General features: G+C 41.3%; 1 protein-coding gene across 1 annotated transcript in view; it reads left to right on the top strand.

Moving 5' to 3' along the window:
* The window catches only part of LOC138743577 (beta-arrestin-1-like), a 31,793-nt gene extending 22,876 nt beyond the window's left edge, over positions 1 to 8,917 (top strand). Inside the window, exons 11-15 of the mRNA XM_069899095.1 lie at positions 1,072 to 1,209; positions 5,653 to 5,730; positions 7,547 to 7,570; positions 8,461 to 8,524; positions 8,840 to 8,917. Coding sequence (XP_069755196.1) covers positions 1,072 to 1,209; positions 5,653 to 5,730; positions 7,547 to 7,570; positions 8,461 to 8,524; positions 8,840 to 8,917 — 382 coding nt within the window. The remainder of the gene's footprint in view (positions 1 to 1,071; positions 1,210 to 5,652; positions 5,731 to 7,546; positions 7,571 to 8,460; positions 8,525 to 8,839) is intronic.
* The last annotated feature ends 11,759 nt before the right edge of the window (positions 8,918 to 20,676 follow it).

The raw sequence follows: 20,676 nt of genomic DNA, 5'->3' as shown, positions 1-20,676 counted from the left end.
CACCCTGTCCATAGTGACCACCAAGTTCATTTTCAATAATCCATTTATTCTCCCCATATTTTAATCAACTTCCCTTAGAACATATTTCTTTGATTGGTGGTATCCAGAATGGCAGGGCAAAATCAGGAAGCACATTTTCCACCAGGAGACGATTGGAAATCTGCAAGCTAGTATTCCAAAAGGTTGATATCAATGAAATTAGTCGTCTAAAAGGATACGATGTCTGAATGACCTACTCCTACATCAATGGTCTCCAGTCCCAAGGCAAGTTTGGCAGGGGATTGTCAAAATCCCAGAAACTACAGTCCAAATCCCCATTGGCACCTTTTCTCTGGAACTTCCATCCAAGATAATAACAGGTGTCTCATCGAATTGTATCTGGTAATCTCATCAGCCATTTGGTTCGGTTCAAGGCTAAAGAGTTGGGAAGAAGAAAGGTTGGCCAGGTTTTCAAATTCTGGTCACAATACAGAGATCCCTGAGGTTTTGGTGGCTAGTTTATTGGTTAGAGTTGGCTTGCTCACCCAGTTAAATAGGCCACGTGCAGCACATTTGAGCTTGCATTTCAGGTCCTATTTTATTTCTATTAGTATTCATTTGGATAAGAATGTGTCATTCAAGTAAGAATTCGGTGCACGTAACTAGAAGAGTCAATTTTGAGTCTTGGACTGCACAATATCCATCAAAAGGCCACAAGTTTTCTAGCTTTGTTCCCCAGTGGGGTACAGGGTCACATTAGAGTGGTTGCCAGTCTTTTAATTTTTGGTGGCCCACCGCTCAAGATCCTTGAGGTTTTGGTGGATTGAGAGGAAGATGCACAGTTGGAATTTGCCTCCCAAACATGTTTTCAGCCATTGAAAACTTTGAGCAAGCTAGTTAAACATAGAACTGATAGAAAGCAGTTACTCAAGAGATGCAATACATTTTGGTTGTATTCTGCGATGGATGTAATTTTCTTCTGGCTGGAGTTGGATGGGATTCAGGGCAATGCTGATCAAAAGTGAGCAGGAAATGTTCTTCCATCCGGTAATATCATGCTTCTAAATACTGGTGTTTTCTTTTAATATACAGTAACCAGATTGCTCCAAACTCGACTTTTTCGAAGACCTATGTGCTTTTGCCCACAATTACCAACAATCGAGGCAAACATGGCATCGCGCTCGATGGGAAAATCAAACAGGAGGACACTAACCTGGCTTCTTCCACCATGTAAGGGTCTTAGATAACTTGGAGGATGAAGTTGCAGGTGGGAGGGTGGGTAGCAATGAGGACTAAGGATGAACAAGAATGAGAGACGTGTGGCAATAAAGAAGAGATGGAGTAGGATTTGGAGAGAAATGGGGATATGGGAATCGTGTAAATATGAGGGGGTTGGTCTGTAATGTAAAGGGGAGGATTTGAAGAGCTGTTGTCACCTAGTCACCAGACTGGGACACCAGATCAATTTGTGCATTAGATCTTTCCTTGTCATCTGTTTTAAAGTTCCAACTGTCAGATGGACTGGTACCTGCTCCATATTCTAAATAGGGTGCTTCACCTTGAAGCTTGGTGAGTGAACTCATTGCTGTGATTATGAGATGCATAGAACAGCAAGGTTGACAAGGAAGGTTCAGGGGCTAGTCAACTGGATTCAACAATGGCTCGAGGGTAGATGCCAGAGAGTCATGGTGGATAACTGTCTGTCAGGATGGAGGCCAGTGATGAGCTATGTGCCTCAGGGATCTGTATTGGGTCCCTTGTTATTTGTCAATTACATTAATGATTTGGATGATGGAGTGGTAAACTGGGTTAGTAAATATGCAGATGATACAAGGATAGGTGGAGTTGTGGATTGTGAAGAAGGTTTTCAGAGATTGCAAAAGGATTTGGACTGCTTAGAAGAGTAGGCTGATAGATGGCAGATGGAGATTAATGTAGATAAGTGTGAAGTGCTTCATTTTGGGAAGAATAATTAAAACAGGACACGTGTAGTAAAGGGGAGGGCATTGAAGAATGCAGAAGAGCAGAAAGATGTAGGAATCACGGTCAACCATTCCTTGAAGGTGGAATCTCATGTGGATAGAGTCGTGAAGAAGCTTTTAGTATGCTGACCTTTCTAAATCAAAGCATAGAATATAGGAGTTGGGAAGCGATGTTGAGACTATTCAAGGCATTGGTGAGGCCAAATTTAGAATAATGTGTACAGTCTTAGTCACCAAATTATAGGAAGGATATCAATAAGGTAGAGAGGATGCAGAGAAGATTTACTAAAATGTTGCCTGGATTTCAGAATCTAGATTACAAATAAAGATTGAGTAGATTAGATCTTTATTCATTGGAGCATAGAAGGTTGAGGGGGGATTTGATAGAGGTATTTAAAATTATGAGGGGGATAGATAAAGTAACTGTGAATAGGCTCTTTCCCTTGAGGGTAGGTGAGATTCAAACAAGAGGTCATGAGTTAAGGGTTGGGGGCAAAAGTTTAGAAGTAACATGAGAGGGAACTTCTTCACTCAGTGGTGGCTGAGTGGAATGACCTTCTGGAAGAGGTGGTCGCAGTAAAGTCAATTTTGTCATTTAAGGAAAAGTTGGATAGGTATATGGATGGGAGGGAATTGGAAGGTTATGGGCAAAATGCAGGTAGGTGGAACTTGAGGAGACCACTTGGATCGGTATGGACTAGAGGGGCCGAGATAGCCTTTTTCTGTACTGTAATTATTATATGGTCTCTGGTTCTGTTTAGTCTATTCAGTTACCTTGTTCTCCTTGAGTTTTTGGTCCTTTGAGTTGTTGAATCATGCAATATGAAAAGTGTTTCTTTGGCCCTCGGAGTTCATCAAATTCCCAATTATACTCATCCTACCTTAGTTTTATAATAATGCTTTCCACATTCCCATCTCGGATGAGAGAGGAAAGTTCAGCACCAAGTAGCTATAGGGAAAATGTGCAAACTCTGCTCAGACAGCACCAGGGGTCAGAATTGAATGTGCTATGAGGAAGGAACTCTACTATTTGTGCCACTGTGCTGTCTTAACGCTCTTGCAATGGGCACTATAAATTCTCTCATGATATAATTCTCCATTGAAATGCTCATTGCCTTTCATTCTCTAATTTGTCTTGGTATCAATCTATCTCTTGGTCTCAACATTAGCTCTTCTCCCTCATTCTTCCTTCCATCTTTTCCTTCTAAAGTTCAGATAGAATTGGCCTCCATTCTGATAATCACTGTAACTGATCACTTTGCCATTGCTTGTGTGCTTACTGGGTCTAACCAGTATGGAAGACGTCTTTCATTGGGGTGATATTGGAGAGAAAGATGATATGTCTGTGATGGTTTGGATCAATGAAAATGCCTTATTCAGAATCGTATGCATGATCACAAGATAAAGGAACAGAAGTAGGCCTTTGGGCCCATCGAGTCTGCTCTGCCACTCCACCATGAGCTAAACCATGTTCCAATTTCTGGCCTTGGCCTCATATCCCTTGGTACCCTGACTAAACTATGAAATGACATGTAAGAATTCCTGATTTCCTCTGATGTTAGGAAGCCACAATCCATGATGTTTAAAGGGATCTGATGGAGTGGGAGGAGAATGTATGATGAACACAAGCCATTGTTTGGAAATAGATTCTTGTGGTCGCACATTGGATGAAGACTGTTGCCTGTCGTGGTAGTGAGGTACCAGCTGAGAATTCAACCAGTGGAGAGTTTTGGATCTGTGGCATAATCGATGGCCCTTCAAACCATTGTTACTTTTATGATATTTAATGTAATAACCTCAAATTTGAAAATTTTAATTGCTGGAGTCAGTGGGTACTAGATTTGTACCAAAGAGAAACTTTTGGAAAGAATCCTGATACTGTGAAATAAGGGCAAACATTGACTTTCATTCCATTGATCTTTTAGATAATTTCTGCTTAAACTTCTATTCAGTGACAGTATATGGACAAAACAAATTTGTTGCTTATGTCTGGACAAAAGTTATCACAATTACGTCAACAAAAGCATTTTTTTAAATGTTTTGAATAACTAGATTTCAGGCAAAGAACATTTGATCAAAATATTCTGCACTCCCGTAAAGGTCCAAGTGAAATAAGAAAACTAAGTGAAACAATTTTCCGTGATTGTGGTTCAAGAGAAAGGTCTCCCTCTGCAGGATCGATTGGATTTGTAGCTATAGGTTAGAGGTTGAAACCTAATTCTGAACAGATTGTCTTGGTATAGAAAGAAGGTGAAAGCAGTAAACATTTAACTTTTGTTTGGACATTGCACTCTATGCATTTCCTTGGATTCAATTTCATGAATGATCGGGCATATTCAAGAACATGACCATGAAAGCCTGATCGTGTCTGTGGTTAAAGGATAAAGGGAGCAAGATTTAAACTGGAAACACTGCTATCAGTGCCCAAGAAATTTCTCATGACAGTCTGAAAAATAGATTCAAAGAAAAGTAAAGGAAATTAGTAAATCCAGAATAGTATTTTGAACTGAATTGGGAAATGTCTCGTCATGTTGTGTCTTTAATGCCCAGCATCCTGAGGAGATAGTATCCTTGTTGTCTGAACTGGATTGAAATTCAGGTACCTGAGGAGAAACATCATTAAAGCACCCCTGCCTGATGCATTGCCAAACCACTACAATGTTTTGTGCAGAACTATGATGTGAAGGAAATTACTAGCAAAGACTCTGGGTGAATCAAAGATAACTGTCCAGCATGTAGCTTTAACGTCTGAATTCATGGGAGAAGCCGGAGGACACACCCTCTTACTGCCAACCAAACACATTGCTTCCTTCAGGACTGGTAGCATTGGAATTACACTTCCAATTCAACAGCAGAGGCATTAAAATTTGCTGAAGATCTGTAAAGTGATTTTTAATGGAGCATATCCAGTTAAAATGTTACCCTTGGAGTGCCTATCGACAACTTGGTCAATTCCAGCAAAGCTTCTACCTCCTTATCAAAAATCTAAGGGCCATAGTTTTCAATAAGGATACAAAATGGAATCCACATTGTCAACGGCACCAAGTGAAACAGGTGTAAGGAGTAACAAGATGATGAAGCATTAAGGTTCGGGTGAGGGTTTGGACAGCTGTTGGAATGTGATAGAAAAGGCAGTGAAGAGAAGAAAAGTGCGGTGAAATGAGGGTGGGAATGAAGACGAGTCTTGGTGTGGAGTCGTAGGCAATTGGCAGAACTTTTACTTTGCAAAATCCACTAGAGTAAGGAAAAGAATTCTAAGCCTGAGCTAGCAGGGGCCTACCATGTGTGCAGATCCACAAAGGTGGATATCCGGGTGTAGATTAGTGATAAGATTAAAGAGAGATGATCTGTAGCTGGTTTTTAAAAAAATTGGAGCACAGTTAACATTACTGGTTAGAGTAAAGCAATTATAGCACCAGCGTTTGGGACCAGGGTTCGATTCCTGCACTGTCTATAAGGAGTTTGTACATTTTCCATGTGTCTGCATGGGTTTTCCCCAGGAGCTCCAGTTTCCTCCTATCATTCAAAACTTACTGGGGTTGTTGGTTAATTGGGTGTAATCAGGCGGCGCAAGCTCATGGGCCGAAAAGGGCCTGTTACCATGCTGTATGTCTAAATTTTTTTTTAATTAAAAGGAAAATTGGAAGTACTAAAGTTTGAGGTCCTGCATGACATTCTTTTCCTGTTTCAGTTTAAAAGAAGGAGCTGATCGAGAGGTTCAGGGGATGTTGGTGTCCTATAGTGTGAAAGTCAGCTTGTTGATTCCAGGGTGAGTAATATGTGCAAATTTATTTCAACTAGTAACAAATTCTCAAATTTTGCACTCAAACCTTTTTTTGCTTGATCCTATGCTATGTTAGTTCTGTTGAAACTCAGAATAACGCAGATCAATAGAGACATAACCCACCCATACAAGCAGAACCTGGAGGAGCTCACTTCCATCGTGCTGGAAGTTGTATTACATGTTAAACTGACACTGTTTAGCAGACTTGCATTTCCTCTGAGGCAATGAGTGAGTTATTTTCATAAGAACCACCCCACAGTAAATAGTAGGATGGGATTTGTTCACTTTATGCTAAGTGTTGCTACGGTAATATGAACGGGCATGCAGACATGTCCAACTCTTCATCATGCATTTTGGTATCCTGCCAGGAGGAGGTAGTCCCTTCCTGCAAAAGCGGTTAATTGATTCATCGTTGCCTTCTCACTCTCCATTCCCAACAAAAACTCACTAACCTTTTGTTTCCCTCTTCCTGTTGAGGTTTGCTCTCCTGTTCAGTTACATATGGACACCCTTGTATTGGAGCAGTAAGGCCACATGTGCTGTATGTGTAAATTGGCATCACTTGGGTGTAGATGACCCTTCCCAGCTTCTAATATTTCCCAATCTCAAGACGTCATCTTCCAAGAAATGTAAGCCTTGATATTCTGAATTGCATCTTATTCATACAAATAAACTTCATAATTGCAGTTGTAAATAGCTTTAATTTTCATTGATAAAAATTAATAAACATTTTCATAGTTTTGCACTTCATAACGATAAGTAAAACAAAGTATATTGTAAATGATAATGGTACACAACTTCAAACAAATATAATAAATTAAAATGATAATAAATAATGAATAACAATAATGATTCAAAGAGAAGTTTCTCGAGAGCTCACATCTCTTCCACGGTTATTCCAAGAAAGAACGTGCTCCTCGTCCGCCCGGATATTATGACATAAGATGTCGTAACTATGGTAACGCTACAAAAACAATTTATCCTTGAAGGAATAATACAAAATTACTAAAAATCAAAAATGTAAGGTTTTAACCTCTACATTGGGTGCCTTTTGCATTGAGGCATCATGCATATAGAGACACCCAGTTCAACTTCCTGCACTACACTGTTCTAAATACTAAATTTAGTGATCAGTTTTTATTTGTCTATTCAGTCATCATATGTTGTATGATTTCCTTAATCAGCAGCTGTGGTTTTCAAATGTGAAATCTCTAACACAAGAAAGCTTTCCTGCACACAGAAAGATTTCTTTCCACAAGAAAACTTTGGTCTAAGCGGGAATCTATTTAAGTGGTGGTGCCTGCCTCGTCATGGTTAGTTGCACTCTTCAATCTGATTCAGAAGCTCAAAGGTTCAGGCTCCAGTTTGGATACTTGAGGGCGGATTGGAGGTTAACACTTCAGTGCAGGATGACATGTTGAAACAGATGCTCCACTGCCCTCTCGGGTGGGTATAATATTGCCATGGTACCTTTTTAAAGAACAGGCAAGTTCCAATGTCCTGGCTAATATTTTGCCTTTAACCATCCTCACTGATAATGTATTAGCTGATCATGGTTGCTGTCAACTTGCTGTGTGTAAATTAACGTGGTGAAGCAGCTGCAAAGCACCTGGCTCTTCTGTAGTTTAACGAATGCCATGCTGTCCTCCATCTTGCATCTCCCTCAACTGTGTCTTCATCAAAGCTCTTCTGGGGCATCCTGGCACCTAGCATCCTTGAGTGTGAACCTAAATGCCCACATTATATAGATATATGTTGGCTGTCTGAAATTAATTTTGTTGCCAATTTTTTGTTGTTGCAGCATGCTGGGTGACATTGCAACCAGGTGAAGTAATCAATTTAACTATGTTTTAAATAATCAGTAGTGTTTTTTAAGTGAAGCTTCTTGCTAGGCTTTAACAATATGCAAAAAGGAATGTATTTATCTTAAAATGACATGCAGATAGGGCAAGTCACTGTATTGGTTCACTGTGATTTGATTTGGAATCATTGTCGAAAGTGGGGTGATAAAAGTTTCAACAGGCTTATCTTCTAATAATCTACATATTTAATAGTTGTAAGGAATTTGTTGTGAGCTTGGGGCATGTGGCTGAGGAAGAGCAGAAAATGGGCAGAATGTATAAACACAGCCATGCGACATAATCTATAACTGCTGTTCATTTTGCTGTTTTAGCAGATTGTATAGCGAATAACTAAGCCACATAAAGAGCCTCGGGCAGAGTGGTTTGCACTTTCACCACCCAGAATCAAGCACCACTTGATAGACCTCCTGAGGTTTTCATCCCACTGGCATCTGCTCTGTCCAGACAGTGAAGGTGAAGATCCACTCCTTAAGAGCAGAAACTGGGTATCTTCTGGGCAAACATTAGACATGCAAGTGGGCATAAAAGATCCCAAGAAACTACCTGAAGATTTGAGGAGATCACGTGATGTCCTAGCTGATGCTTTTTCCATTATCCCATTCACTAACTACACATAATGTGGTCCTTCATTTCATTCCCATTTTTGGGATCTCACTGTGCACAACCTGGCATCAGTCACTTCCTATCTGAGATAATGAATAGTCTTGTATCAACACAGTTTGGCTCTTTTAGAGACGAAAGATGACATCATCTGTTTGGATTTGATTCAATTTGTGTCGGGCATTCAATGGCAGCAATCTTACTTTGTAAAGTGTTTAAGCCAAATTTGCTGATGTTCTTTTTCTTTCTGCAGTGATGTCACAGTGCAAATACCCTTCCTACTCATGCAACCTACTCCTGGTAAGAGATACATCACAGTAACAGGCCATTCTGGCCCACAAACCTGTGTCATGCTCCTTTAGCTTGTTATAATGATGTAAAGCTGCCTATTCACCAAGACCTTGCACTGGGAATGGAGCCAGAAAGGTAGTAAAAACTAGGGTTTCAGGAATCATACTTCTCCTTTACTCCAATGAACACTACTGAAGTCTGGTGTTCCAGGGAGCTCTGGGAGTGGGGCAGAGTCTTTTCACTTGTCTTCCACTATGCCTTTTTTCCCCCTGAGATTTTGGCAGAATAGCCAAGAGGATTGAGAACAACCACCCCTGACCCATCACCCCTTATCCCCATAGCCCATTCTAGTTTCCAGTCCCAAGCACAGTGCAAGGAATGCTTGTGGATCTCCCCTCGATCTTTTGATTCGGGATTGAATCAGAAATTACTGGGAATTAACCTTGAAACATTCATGAGGATCCATCTGTTATTGTAATAACTGGACCTATTTTAATGGAACAGTAAGAATGGCACTGATATGTCCCTACACCCACTTGACAGGCATTGGCAATTTAAAGGCCTCATTCATTTAGTCAGAGTCCACACCACACAGAAACCCTGACCTTCCTGACTATCAAATAATGTCTATGCTAATCCCATGTACCATCATAGTGTAATAATCAAATGTGTAGTCCAATTAATCAGATGTTTAAATAAACAACTGAGTAACAAAATAAATGAAAGATCAAAAGCAAAATATGACCAAAGACATTTTTGTATTCTTTGGTAGCCTCAACTATTCAACTTGACTGTGGAGTTTGAAAGAGACTGGGGGAATCAAATGTCTGTAATGAGTGGAAGGTAGATTTGATAGATCTTTTGTTTAACTAATTAACAGGAACTCCTGGAGGACTGCAGTCTTTTGGGTTCCTGGTTAGGGTGGTGTACTCATCACCGATAGGAAAATCAGACATTTGTCTTGTCAATTTTGTCCTTCAATTCTTTCTGTGAGTTCTATTTTCATCAGCACGAGCGAATTGGATCTAAAATGTTCATCTTGATCTTTTATTGACTGTTAATTAAAAGAGGTGCTCCCCTCAGGTATCGACATTTTAAAGGTTACATGGAGGCACTCTGGAAAGGAAGGTGTCTGAGGAGCTAACTGGTCATAAACGTGGGAAGAATTAATATCGACCAGAGCTGTATGTTCCATTTGCTCATAAGAATGCAATTCAGGTGTGATTGGATGGACATGATTAATTGGTGCAGCAACCACTCAAGGAGGTATTCTGTCCGGTGGCCAAATGAATGTGCCGGTAGTTGATCAATGAGGTAGGTATTATGGATAATCTGAAGATGAGAAAAAAAAGATTGAGAGAAAGCAGATTCAGGAAAAGGATTTCCAGAGATTAGGATTTAGCTGACAAAGATGGGGTTAAATCTGTCATTATTCACTGGTTGGACAAGCCCCACAGAGCCCTGAAGTCCATGGAATCAGGTCCTAGCTGCAGCATTTATCTTCAGGAAGACCTTGGCAGAATCCAATAGAAAAATCAGTAGGCATGATTTTGATTTTACTATCTGGCGGGATATAACGAGCAAGGGACTTTATCTGTGGGCATTAGATTAAAAAAAAAATCTGTCCTACTATCTGGGCAACAAGAGCACATTCAACTGAACCTACCAGAGTTATTTCCGATTTAACTCTTCACCCTCAGTACCCCACTGTGTAATTGGATCCTGGATTTCCTCACACCCACACTCCAATCAGTGTAGATTGGCAAGAACATCACCTCAACGTTCATCAGTATGAGAATAACACAGGGCTGCGTACCTAGCCACTTGCTCCACTCCTTTGACATCTACAACTATGTGGCTCGATATGACAACACCACCATTTACAAATTTGCTGACAGTATCACAGTAGTGGGCTGTATAAAAAGGGGTGATAGGTCATCATGAAGGAGAGAGAATGAAAACGTGACTGAATAATGTACTAACAACCTCTAATTCAATATCACCATAACCAAGGAACTGATTAGACTTCAAGGGAAAACCAGAGGTATACAATCTTGTAATCTTTGCTGGATCAGAGGTGGAGTGGGTGAACAAATTTAAATTCCTGGGAGTCACCATCTCGGAGGATCTTCCCAGGACCCAACATACTAAAGTCATTGAGAAGAAAGCACATCTGTACCTCGACTTCATCGTGAGTTTGTGGAGGTTTGTTATGACATCAGAAACCTTGGCGAACTCCTACAGATGTGGTGAAAAGTGTATGGGTGCCTGATATGGAGGCCATATCTATAGCCCTCCAAAAGGTAGTGGACACAGCCTAGGACATCACAAGCAAAACTCTCTCCAACATCAAGAAAATCTACATGCCATCAGAGAGCAGCAACAATCATCAAGAATCCACACTATACAGCTGTCATCAGGAAAGAGGAATAGTTGCCATGAGACTCATACCACCAGGTTCAGAAACAGTTGCTACTTCCCCACCATCAGACCCCTCAACAACAAATTCAGTCAGAGACTCGTTTAATAAATCTTACTGGGCACATTATTTATTACTGAATATTTGTTCTGTATTTGCACATTCAGTTTGTTTACATGTCTCTCTTTCGTGCACATATATTTTCTTGAGCATAATTTGTACGACTGATAAGTAGAAAATCTGCCCAGCCTGAAGGAAAAAAAATCTCGGGGTCATATGTAATGTCATGGGTTTTCTCTGAAAATAAATTTAAACTTTTCAGAATGGAAACCCTGCCTTTTCCATTTAAATTCCTCTTGAAATTCTTCTCTTAAGATGCTCCATAATACATCTTAGATGTACTGACAGTCATTTGGTCAACTGCTCTGACATCTCCTTAAATGATTCCTGCATCAGTTTGGTATATTATCATGTATTTGTGCACCTGAGTGTTCATCATTCTCTGTTGCATGAGTTTTTAATACCTAAAGTATGTTTCTCTTCGTATGTTTTTCATTATCTGTGTGATTTCTATGTACCTATGTCTGTCCATCCTTAGATTTGTCTACCTCTCTTTCTGTACATGTCAGCATTAATCTGTTACTGGACTGATTTTATTTTTCTTGTATCTTTTCTCTTTGGTTCTCTTCCCATGGAATTTCTTTGACAGAAAGTTGCAAGTAAGGATATTTATTTTAATAATAAATTCTTTGACAGTTATAACATCACTGGAATGGTTATGTTAAAAAAATCTAGTTTGAATAAGTTTGCTATTGCCCTGGTGTAATATAGGTGGTTCCTGAATAACGTTCAGCAAGGAACTGGAATCATAATCCTCTTTTAATACTTTAGCTGGTAAGATGCCATCGAGAAAATAATGAAATAAATTACTTAATAATACCAAACTGAGTGAAAGTTTGCCTGACGAGGAATAAGGATTTTTTTAAATGCTGAGATTAGTGAGTGGGGTCTGAAGCTATCATTTTTGTAAAAGTGTTTTTAAGATCTCCAATCAAGAGGAAATAAGACCATGACTTTTTTTCATATGATTTACCTTTCATCAAATTAAATTAATTTTTTTTTAATTTGCTCTTTAACGAGTGATGCGGGCTTAGTTTGGACATAGAGTTCACTGTGTGGAAGTTTATTGTCTTTTGAATAGACAACAATAAATTATTATCTACAGTTTAAATGGCTATAACATACAACTTTACATTGTCATACAACTTCGCATTGTGTAGACAACTTGGTTAGATATTTAGTGGGAGCACTGACAGAGCCCCTCTGCACATTCAAATACTGGAACTGAGAGGAGGATTTTCAGTACAAGGCACCCTGGATTAGCAAAGAGTCGGAATATTAGATGAGAAAACAGACATATCGTGGACTGCGCATTAGTGACATGGATATGTATTTAAAAGTGTATTTAATGTCTTCCTTGATCTGATCATGAAAGTTTCAGTAAAACCCAGCTTACACTGTCATTTATTTATTGTCTTCCCTTATAAAGAGGTACATAATCAGAATGTCCCTCACCTAGTGGCTAGGTGATAGCTTTAAAGCATCAATGGATGTTACACAATGAATAGATTTTTACTTTAAGGACCAGTTCTTGTTTGAAGTAATTTGCATCTTTACCCCTATTCCATAACTCCTGAAGGTATCCTAAATGATCCCTTAACATGGAGCAGATCCTTAAAGCGATCAGACAGATCAATAAGATAGCTAAAGCGGTACATTGGGTGCTTTCTGCCAAGGTGTCAGATACAAGAGTAGAGATATTACACTAGGGCTGCATACAACAGTAGTTAGGCCACAGCTTGAGTACAGCGTACTATTCTGGTCACCACGTGACAAGAAAAATGTTATTACACTGGCAATGAGGGTTCCAAAATTGTGGCCAGGTCAGAAAATTGCAGGTGTGAGGAAAGATTGGACAAGCAACTGGAAGTTGAGAGAGTTAATTGAAGGGTTTACATAGAGGAAATAGGAAGGACTTACATAGGTCATTCGAAAAAATGATCGGAGGGGAAATGAGAAAGGATATTTTTTTCACCCAGTGAGTGGTAGGGATCTGGAAAGGGTAGTAGAGTCAGAATCTCATCCATTAACAGTACTTGGATATGAAATCTATGATCTACAATGCTCCATCCCCAGGACTGCAAGGTGAGATGAGGATGGTTCAACAGGTGTAGATGTGATGAACCAACCAGCTATCTCCTGTGGCATTTTTGTATGGTTATTCTCTATGGTTAAAGTAGTCTGGAGGACTTTTTTTACTGTTCAAACTGGAGAGTAATTAAATGTTTTATTTGAACAGTATGACATGGTTGGCCTAACACTACTACAGCGCCTGCAACCTAGGTTCTAATCTGGTGTTGTCTATAAGGAGTTTGTATGTTCTCCCTGTGACTGCACGTGTTTCTTCCGGGTGCTCCGGTTTCCTCCCGCATACCAAAGACTTATGGAGTTAATTGGTCACATGGATATGATTGAGTAGCGCGGGCTCGAGGACCAGAAAGGTCTGTGATATATCTCTAAATTAAATTAAAATGCTTCACTATAATAAATGTTGAATTACCCTTCAGCACATTTTATTCAGCGTGGATTATAATTTGTTGGATTTCTGTGGTATTCTGCATGTCTTGTTCCATAATTGTGTGGAAGTAGGTTGTGACGATAATTTCAAACTCTGCTAACTTTCAGAAACCAGGAAGACGATGACATTGCCATCGATGATTCTGGGGGGCTGTCACCTCAGGGAACAGTGGATGTGGAAGATGATGATGATTGACATCTGTCAGCCCCCCTCCCTCCCCACCCCCCCCCCCCCCCCCAGCGAGCCATGTGTAGTCTATTTATAGGTCAATTAAATATGATTGAGAATTGTTTTAACTGTGTAGGATTCTAATTTCTTCCTCAGACCCAGGAGGAGTCAAATATAAAGTTCAGAATATGGGACAAGTGGGTTATGGGAAGTGAAAGAAACATGATAGGCTACAGTTGTAGGAATTCAGCTGGTTTGTTCAGCATTTAGGATCCTTATGACAGAGATCTATCGGTGACGTTTCGGGCCTGAGCTCCTTCAAGGAAAAATCAGAAAAGGCAGAAGGAGGATATATCAGAAAGTCTCAGAATTCAAACAATGGGGGAGGAATCCAGACCAACATAAGGTGTTTATTGGATGTGATAATGACAGGAGATGGAGAGGGGGGAAGCAAGGGGGTGGGAACATTGTGTTTTGAAAAACCTTATTGGCTTTGGGCTGCCTTTAGTGTCAGAGATGCTCAATTGTGGGGGGAAATGTTTGTGGCTAGGCACTGTACACAAATTATTTACATCTTCTAAAAGGGGGTCCACAGAAACCACAGATGAAATCTGGAGCAAAAATCAAAATGCTAGTGGAACTTGGGTCAGCATCTGTGGAGGGAAAAAGATGGTCCAAGTATCGGGTTGAGACCCTGCATCCAGACTTAGAGTGTAAAGTGGGGCGGGGGGGGAAGAGAACTCACTTAGCTGGTTCCACTCATCACCCTCCTTGTCAGATTTAAACTCCCTGACCTTATCCGCCTGAAATGTCCATTATCTCTTTCCTTCCACCGATGCTGCCTGATCTGCTGAGTTCCTCCAGCAGTTTGGATTTTTTTTGCCCTCTTCAAAAAGAAAGGGCCATTGGCTTCAATGCATGATGTAAATTTCCCATTCTTTCATACCATTGCACTCTGAATCAACAGTTGATAAATGCACGTAGGCTATTCTGTTTGAGTTCTTGGGTCTTTCAGAGAAAGCTACAGTCAGTGTAAATGGCAAAGTATACAGGTCGTTTTCAGCTGTGAAATCTATCACTTTGGAAACAAATGATGTTTAATAGAGTAAAAACACTCCCACAAATTAACAAAGCAAAATTCTAGAAATAGGAACATGCATGTTCAAATCAAAAATTAATCTGGAGGTCCAATGAATTGTTTGTTAACCATTTGCTCGAGTTATGTATTATTTGAGTTTAGTATTGACTTCAGATGGGGTCCTGAATGATACTCTGGTTTGTAACTCGATCCAAGGTACATGAAGTAACAGATATACACTTTATACACATCTAATGATTATATATTTTCCTTCAGCTTGCTTCATGCATTCAATAACCATATCAGATTACAACCTGCATTGCCTCCAGACAAAATAATGTGTTCCAAGGTATGACGTCCTTTTCAGGCGACTTAAGTAATATTTCTCCAACCAATCCTTGGGCATCTCAGGGCATCATTGTGAACTATTAATCATTCTAATTTGTGAATGAGATGTATAGTTTGGTATATGTTTTATTCTGTATTTACAGCAATTAGTTTAAAATAAAATGCATTCAAATTGGTTGTCTGTTTTTTGAGTCCATTTGAAACAAATGCAATTTTTTTAATGTCTAATATTTCTGAATAATACAAATTACATTCTATTACAATCAACATAACAACAATTACAGCATGGAAACAGGCCATTAGGCCCTTCTAGTCCACACCGAGCCAAACACTCCTCTCAAAAATCGGTTCAACAACAGACTATTATGAAAGGGGCACAGTATTTGCTTAATTTTCTTCGTCAATCCCCAGGGTCCAGCATCTGCAGTCTCTCGTGTCTCCCTCAGGACAATGATTTTCTTCCAATCTGCATTTGTGGGTTCAGGAAAGAACAAAGACTTTTCCACAGCTGGGGCAGGATGAGGCTGCATAGTCTGAGACAGCAACTTGTATGGATGCGGCTTCTTTATACTCTTGATGTATGAGCTTGAAATTCTCAATAGCATATGTCTTCACCACTTTATCCATCTGCACTGCCAGGTCCAGAGATCCTTGGACTTGTATATGAAGGTCCCTCAGCTGCTCAATGTTACCTCTGGCACCATTCATTCTCTGTCCTAATTTAATAATCCTCCCAAAGCGAAATTTTCAGATTAAAATTACACCTGTTGTGGCTTGGCCCATGTAACCAAATGATCTCATCCTCAAAACTAAGCCTATGTCCCTCACTGTCCGCAATGCATCAATTTTATATCCTCTTTGAACGTGCTAAAGCAGGATCCCAGCACCAAAACCCCATGGTTTGTCACATTCCCTGTTATAAAGACAGTCCTTTGCCCTCTTACGCTTATCGCCAAGCCATTTTGGATTCAATTTACCAACTAGAGTCCAACTAGTGAAACACAAAAGTCTGCAGATGTTGTGATTGTAGTAAAAACAGAAGAAACACAGCTTTTTATTTTGTCTAGCTCGCAGCTTCCATAGGTGATAAAGATATATAACTGATGTTTTAGTCCTGAGCTCCTCTTCAACATGTGAGTAAAAAGCAGACAGGCACCTGAATTAAAAGGCTGAGAAGGAAGAAAGCAGAGGAGGGAGCACAGATTGACGGACAAAGGGTGATAATTGGACAGGAGAGGGAAGGTGGGAATTGATGAAGGGAGGGGGAGGGGATGGCTGTGAATGAAGAGCTGGAAGAAAGGAGAAAAATGGGAGAGGGTGGCTAATGAACCAGAGAAGATTGTTAAAGCCATCTGGTTGGAAGGTGCCTAGACAGATTCCTCCAATTTGCGTGTGGTCTTAGTCAGGCAGCGCATGTCAGCATGGAGAGACGTTGGCACAGGAATGTCCCAGAAAATTGAAATTCCCTCAATTGCGGCAGTCAGAGCTGAGGTGCTCTACAAAGCTATTTCTCAGTCTCCGATGTAGAGGAGGCCACAACAGGAACACTGGATGCAGTAGACGACCCTTGCCGATACATATGCATTGCTTCACTTGGAAGGACTGTTTGGGACTCCAAATGGTGGTGATGGGGGAGGAGTGAGTGTAAATGTACCACTTCCTGTGGTCACTGGAGTAGGTGCCAAGGGAGTGATTGGTGGAAAGAGAGTAGTGGACAAGGGAGTCACAGTGGGAGTGAGATCACATGGCAGAAATGGTGGAGGCTGATCTGTGGATGTGGAGACTAGTGGTGTGGTAGGGAGGAAAAAGGGAATCCTGTCCTGGTTGTGCATGGGAGCAGAGGGAGCCAGTGCAGATGGGCGGGTAATGTTGTGGGTAAGAACAGAGTTAATGGGAGTAGAAGGGAAGCTATGTTGTTTGAAGGAGGTGGACAAATCAGATGATATGGCATGAAGACATCATCCTGAGTGCAGATGCGACAGAGACTGAGGAATTGTGAGAGGGGAATGGAATCCTTACAGGGTCCAGTGTGTGAAGAGGTGTAGTCAAGGTAGCTGTGGGAGTTAATTGGTGGGTTTGTAGAAGATATCTGCCGAGAGTTTGTCTCCAAACTCTGGAAACAGATCAAGAAAGGGGAATGTGTTGCTAGTGATGGGACAAGTCAATTTAAGTTCAGGGTGGAATTTGGCAGCAAAGTGGATAAAGTCCACTTTGAGTCAGCACCAAAGTAGTAGTTAATGAAGCGCAGGAAGAGATGAGGAGCCTTGCCTGTGTAGGCTTGTAGTATGGATTGCTCCATGGAGCCAACAAAAAGGCAGCCGTAGATGTGACCCATGTGAGTACAATGGCTACCCCTTTGGGGAAAGTGCAATGAGTCAAAAGAGAAGTTATTGAGGGTGAGGACAAGTTCTGCCAGCCGGAGGAGGATGGTGGAGGGGGAATGATTATGTCTGATGTCGAAGAAATGAAGGGCTTTGAGGACTTGTTATGGGGATGGAGGGGAATAGTGATGGGATGTTCAGGGTGAAGATGAGGCAGTCAAGTTCATGGAACGGGAAGTTGTTGAAGTGATGGAGGGTGTGTGAATTATGTGGATGCAATTGGGGAGGAATTGAACTGGGAGGACAAAATGGAGTGCAGGTAGGCATATACCAATATGCAGGAGCACTCAGAAATGATGGTTCAGCTGGGGCAATTGGATTTATGGATCTTGGGTAGGAGGTAGAACCAGGCAAAGTGGAGATGGTAAACAATGAAGTTGGAGGACATTGAAGAGTGATGACTAAAAGTGATGAGTTCAGAGATAATGCATGAGACAGTGATTTGATGAGTTTTGGTGGAGTCCTGTTGACTGAGGGTTGTCATCTGGCTTTAGAGGTCATTGTGCCAGACTACAGCAGTATTACACATGTCTGCAGGTTTGATCCTGAAGTTGGATTAGTGTGGAGAGTAAGGTGTTCCGACAAGGTGAGATTAGAATGCGTGAGGATAGTGGTGGTCGAGCCAGTTGATGTCTCATTGGCAGTGAGAAATGTAAAGGTCCAGAGCAGGCAGAAGACCAGATGAGGTGTGCAGGAGAAGGAAGAAGATTCAAGGCAGGAGAAAGGGTCTTTAGTAAATGGTGGAGAATTCTGATGGAAGAAGTAGACACTAAGGCAGAACCGATGGAAGAAGGGATTGGCACCATGTTGTGCACGGAATTTCTTGAGTTATGGGTGAAGGTGAGGCCTCTACTGAGGACACAACATTCTGGTTCAGAGAGGGGAAGGTCAGAGGGAATGGTAAAGACCAGGCAGGGGTTGGGGGGAGGGTCAGTAAGGAGGTGTTGGGGCAGGAGGATGGGGTAGAGTGTAAGAAGGATCCAAGGGAGGAAGGAGTGGGCTGGGGATGTTGGAAGGGGAGGCCAGGGGGAGGTTTTGTGGTGGATGCTTGGTCAGCTGGACCTCTAGTATTAGGGTAAAGTTTCGCAATAGAGGCTCTGTCCTGTGGAAAGCTGTGGCCGAGATGGAGACCAGTGTTGGAGGCTCAGTCACGTGAGCCCAGGGACTAGGGAGAAAGTTCATAGTGGAGACTCAGTCCTGTGGGCTGCTGGGGTCATGGTGACCCGAAGGTTCAGTCCGCCAGGGCCAAAATGAAGAGCTGCATCTTTTGTAGGCTGCCTGGACTGAGGTGAAGACTTGTGTCTTTTGTAGGCTGCCAGGGTTGAGCTGGAGGTCTGCATTAATATCGACTATATTAATTGCACTGTAGATAAGTCGATTTAAAAGTCCACGTAGACCAGGGGTAGCCAGACCACTGCTCAGGATCCACATCCAGCTCTTTGACATGAATGTGCAGCACACGGAAGTATTTTAGCTGTGTAGTGTTAGTTGGCGTGGCTTGTGATTGTGGTGTATGTGGTTGTGTTGTAGGCAATTAAATTAGAGGACTGTACGTGTAATCTCGGGCACCCGCTCATTCGAGCTCATGATGCCCTGACCGCCATCTCTCATCTAGGCCCGAGCAACATATCAGCTGGATTTTCAATGACCTACAGCCAAGATGAAGACTCTCAATAATCAGTCAGATTTTGAAAATAGTGAAAACAGACCAAAATGCTGGAGCAACTCAGCTGGCCTTGCATTATCCAAAGGAGATAAAGGTATATTGTCAACGTTTCGGGCCTGAGCACTTCCTCAAGGAACAAGCAGAAAAGTCAGAATAGAGACAGTGCTGGCTGGGGGAGGAGTCCAGACCAACAAAATATAAGAAGAAGAGACATGAGAATTGATTTTGGGTGGGTGACAGGGTAAAGGGTGAGAGACAGACCTGGAGAAAGGTGACCTGGGGGTAGGGGTGGAGGGGTGGTTTTAATGAAAGCTAGTCCAATTAATTTTAACTGCTGGAGACTGCCTAGACAGGACATGAGGTTTTTTGTGGGTGGTCTCAGTCTGGCAGTGCATGTCAGCAAGGGAATGGGACGGGGAATTGAAGTGGGTGGCCACTGAGAGATCCATGTAATTGCGGCGGTAGAGCCGAGGTGCTCAACAAAGCGATCTCTAAGTGTGCTCCAAATCTCTCCGATGTAAAATTTGATTCATTGCTACCTTTCCGTGTATAGGCTTTACTCGGTCCAGTCATCTGGCACCTCACCTGTGGGCAGCAATTTAAAATCTCTATTGTGACCCCAGCAATCTCTTCCCAGAGCTGCTCTCAACTTGTCTCTTTTGAGCCACCATGCACTTGTGCATGTTCAGAGGTCAAAATCTAAGCCTTTATTGTCACTTTCACTGAAGCAAGCAAGAGGATGCGTCTTATTTTGAATACTTGCAATGCAAAAGTCTTGTCAGGAAATAGATATCAATGATGAAGACAGGAAGCATTGCACTTTGGTTGACCGTGAACTTAGTGTCAGGTTTGAGATAATTTTATCTCAAATTATCAAAGGTTCTGGAATTGCACTGAAGGTAACAGTTTTGTGATATCTCATCTGTGGGGTTCTAATTTATTCCAACTGTATCCTTCATTTTAATAAAGAACATTTACAACTGCATATAACATCCAACCAGTACTTTGTAGTTCAATATCACTTTCCTAGTTTACCATGGGGTACACTGTGTAACAGCAAGTGCCCTGCATGTAGGGTATTCACACAATAACTTTATAATGCCTTTCTTTTGTAAGATGCTACTTTTTCTATGGGATTTAACATTTCAGTCCTTGACTCACAAATAAAGACTCCATAAACAGGCTGATTTTTAATTACATTTATCAAAACTATTTGAGACAGATCTTGTACGCAATCTTTAATACACATTACAGGTAGTCACTAATGGACATCACGTGGCTGTGGTGAAACAGAACAAGTCCAAAAGTGGTGATATGGAGTACTGGCTGTGCTCCAGGGATAATTAACAAGGGAGGACTTCTTGCTTGGTGAATCGCTGAAAAATCCTGCTAGCCTTGAAACAAAACCATTTCACATAATAGAGACACAATTGGGGAAGTTGGTGAGATTCTCCGTTACCTAATGAAGTTGACAAGATGA

Source organism: Narcine bancroftii, chromosome 9, assembly GCF_036971445.1.
Source record: "Narcine bancroftii isolate sNarBan1 chromosome 9, sNarBan1.hap1, whole genome shotgun sequence".
In the NCBI taxonomy this organism is placed as follows: domain Eukaryota; kingdom Metazoa; phylum Chordata; class Chondrichthyes; order Torpediniformes; family Narcinidae; genus Narcine; species Narcine bancroftii.
Note: the sequence above shows the minus strand (reverse complement) of the source record. Positions and strands in the feature narration are given on the sequence as shown.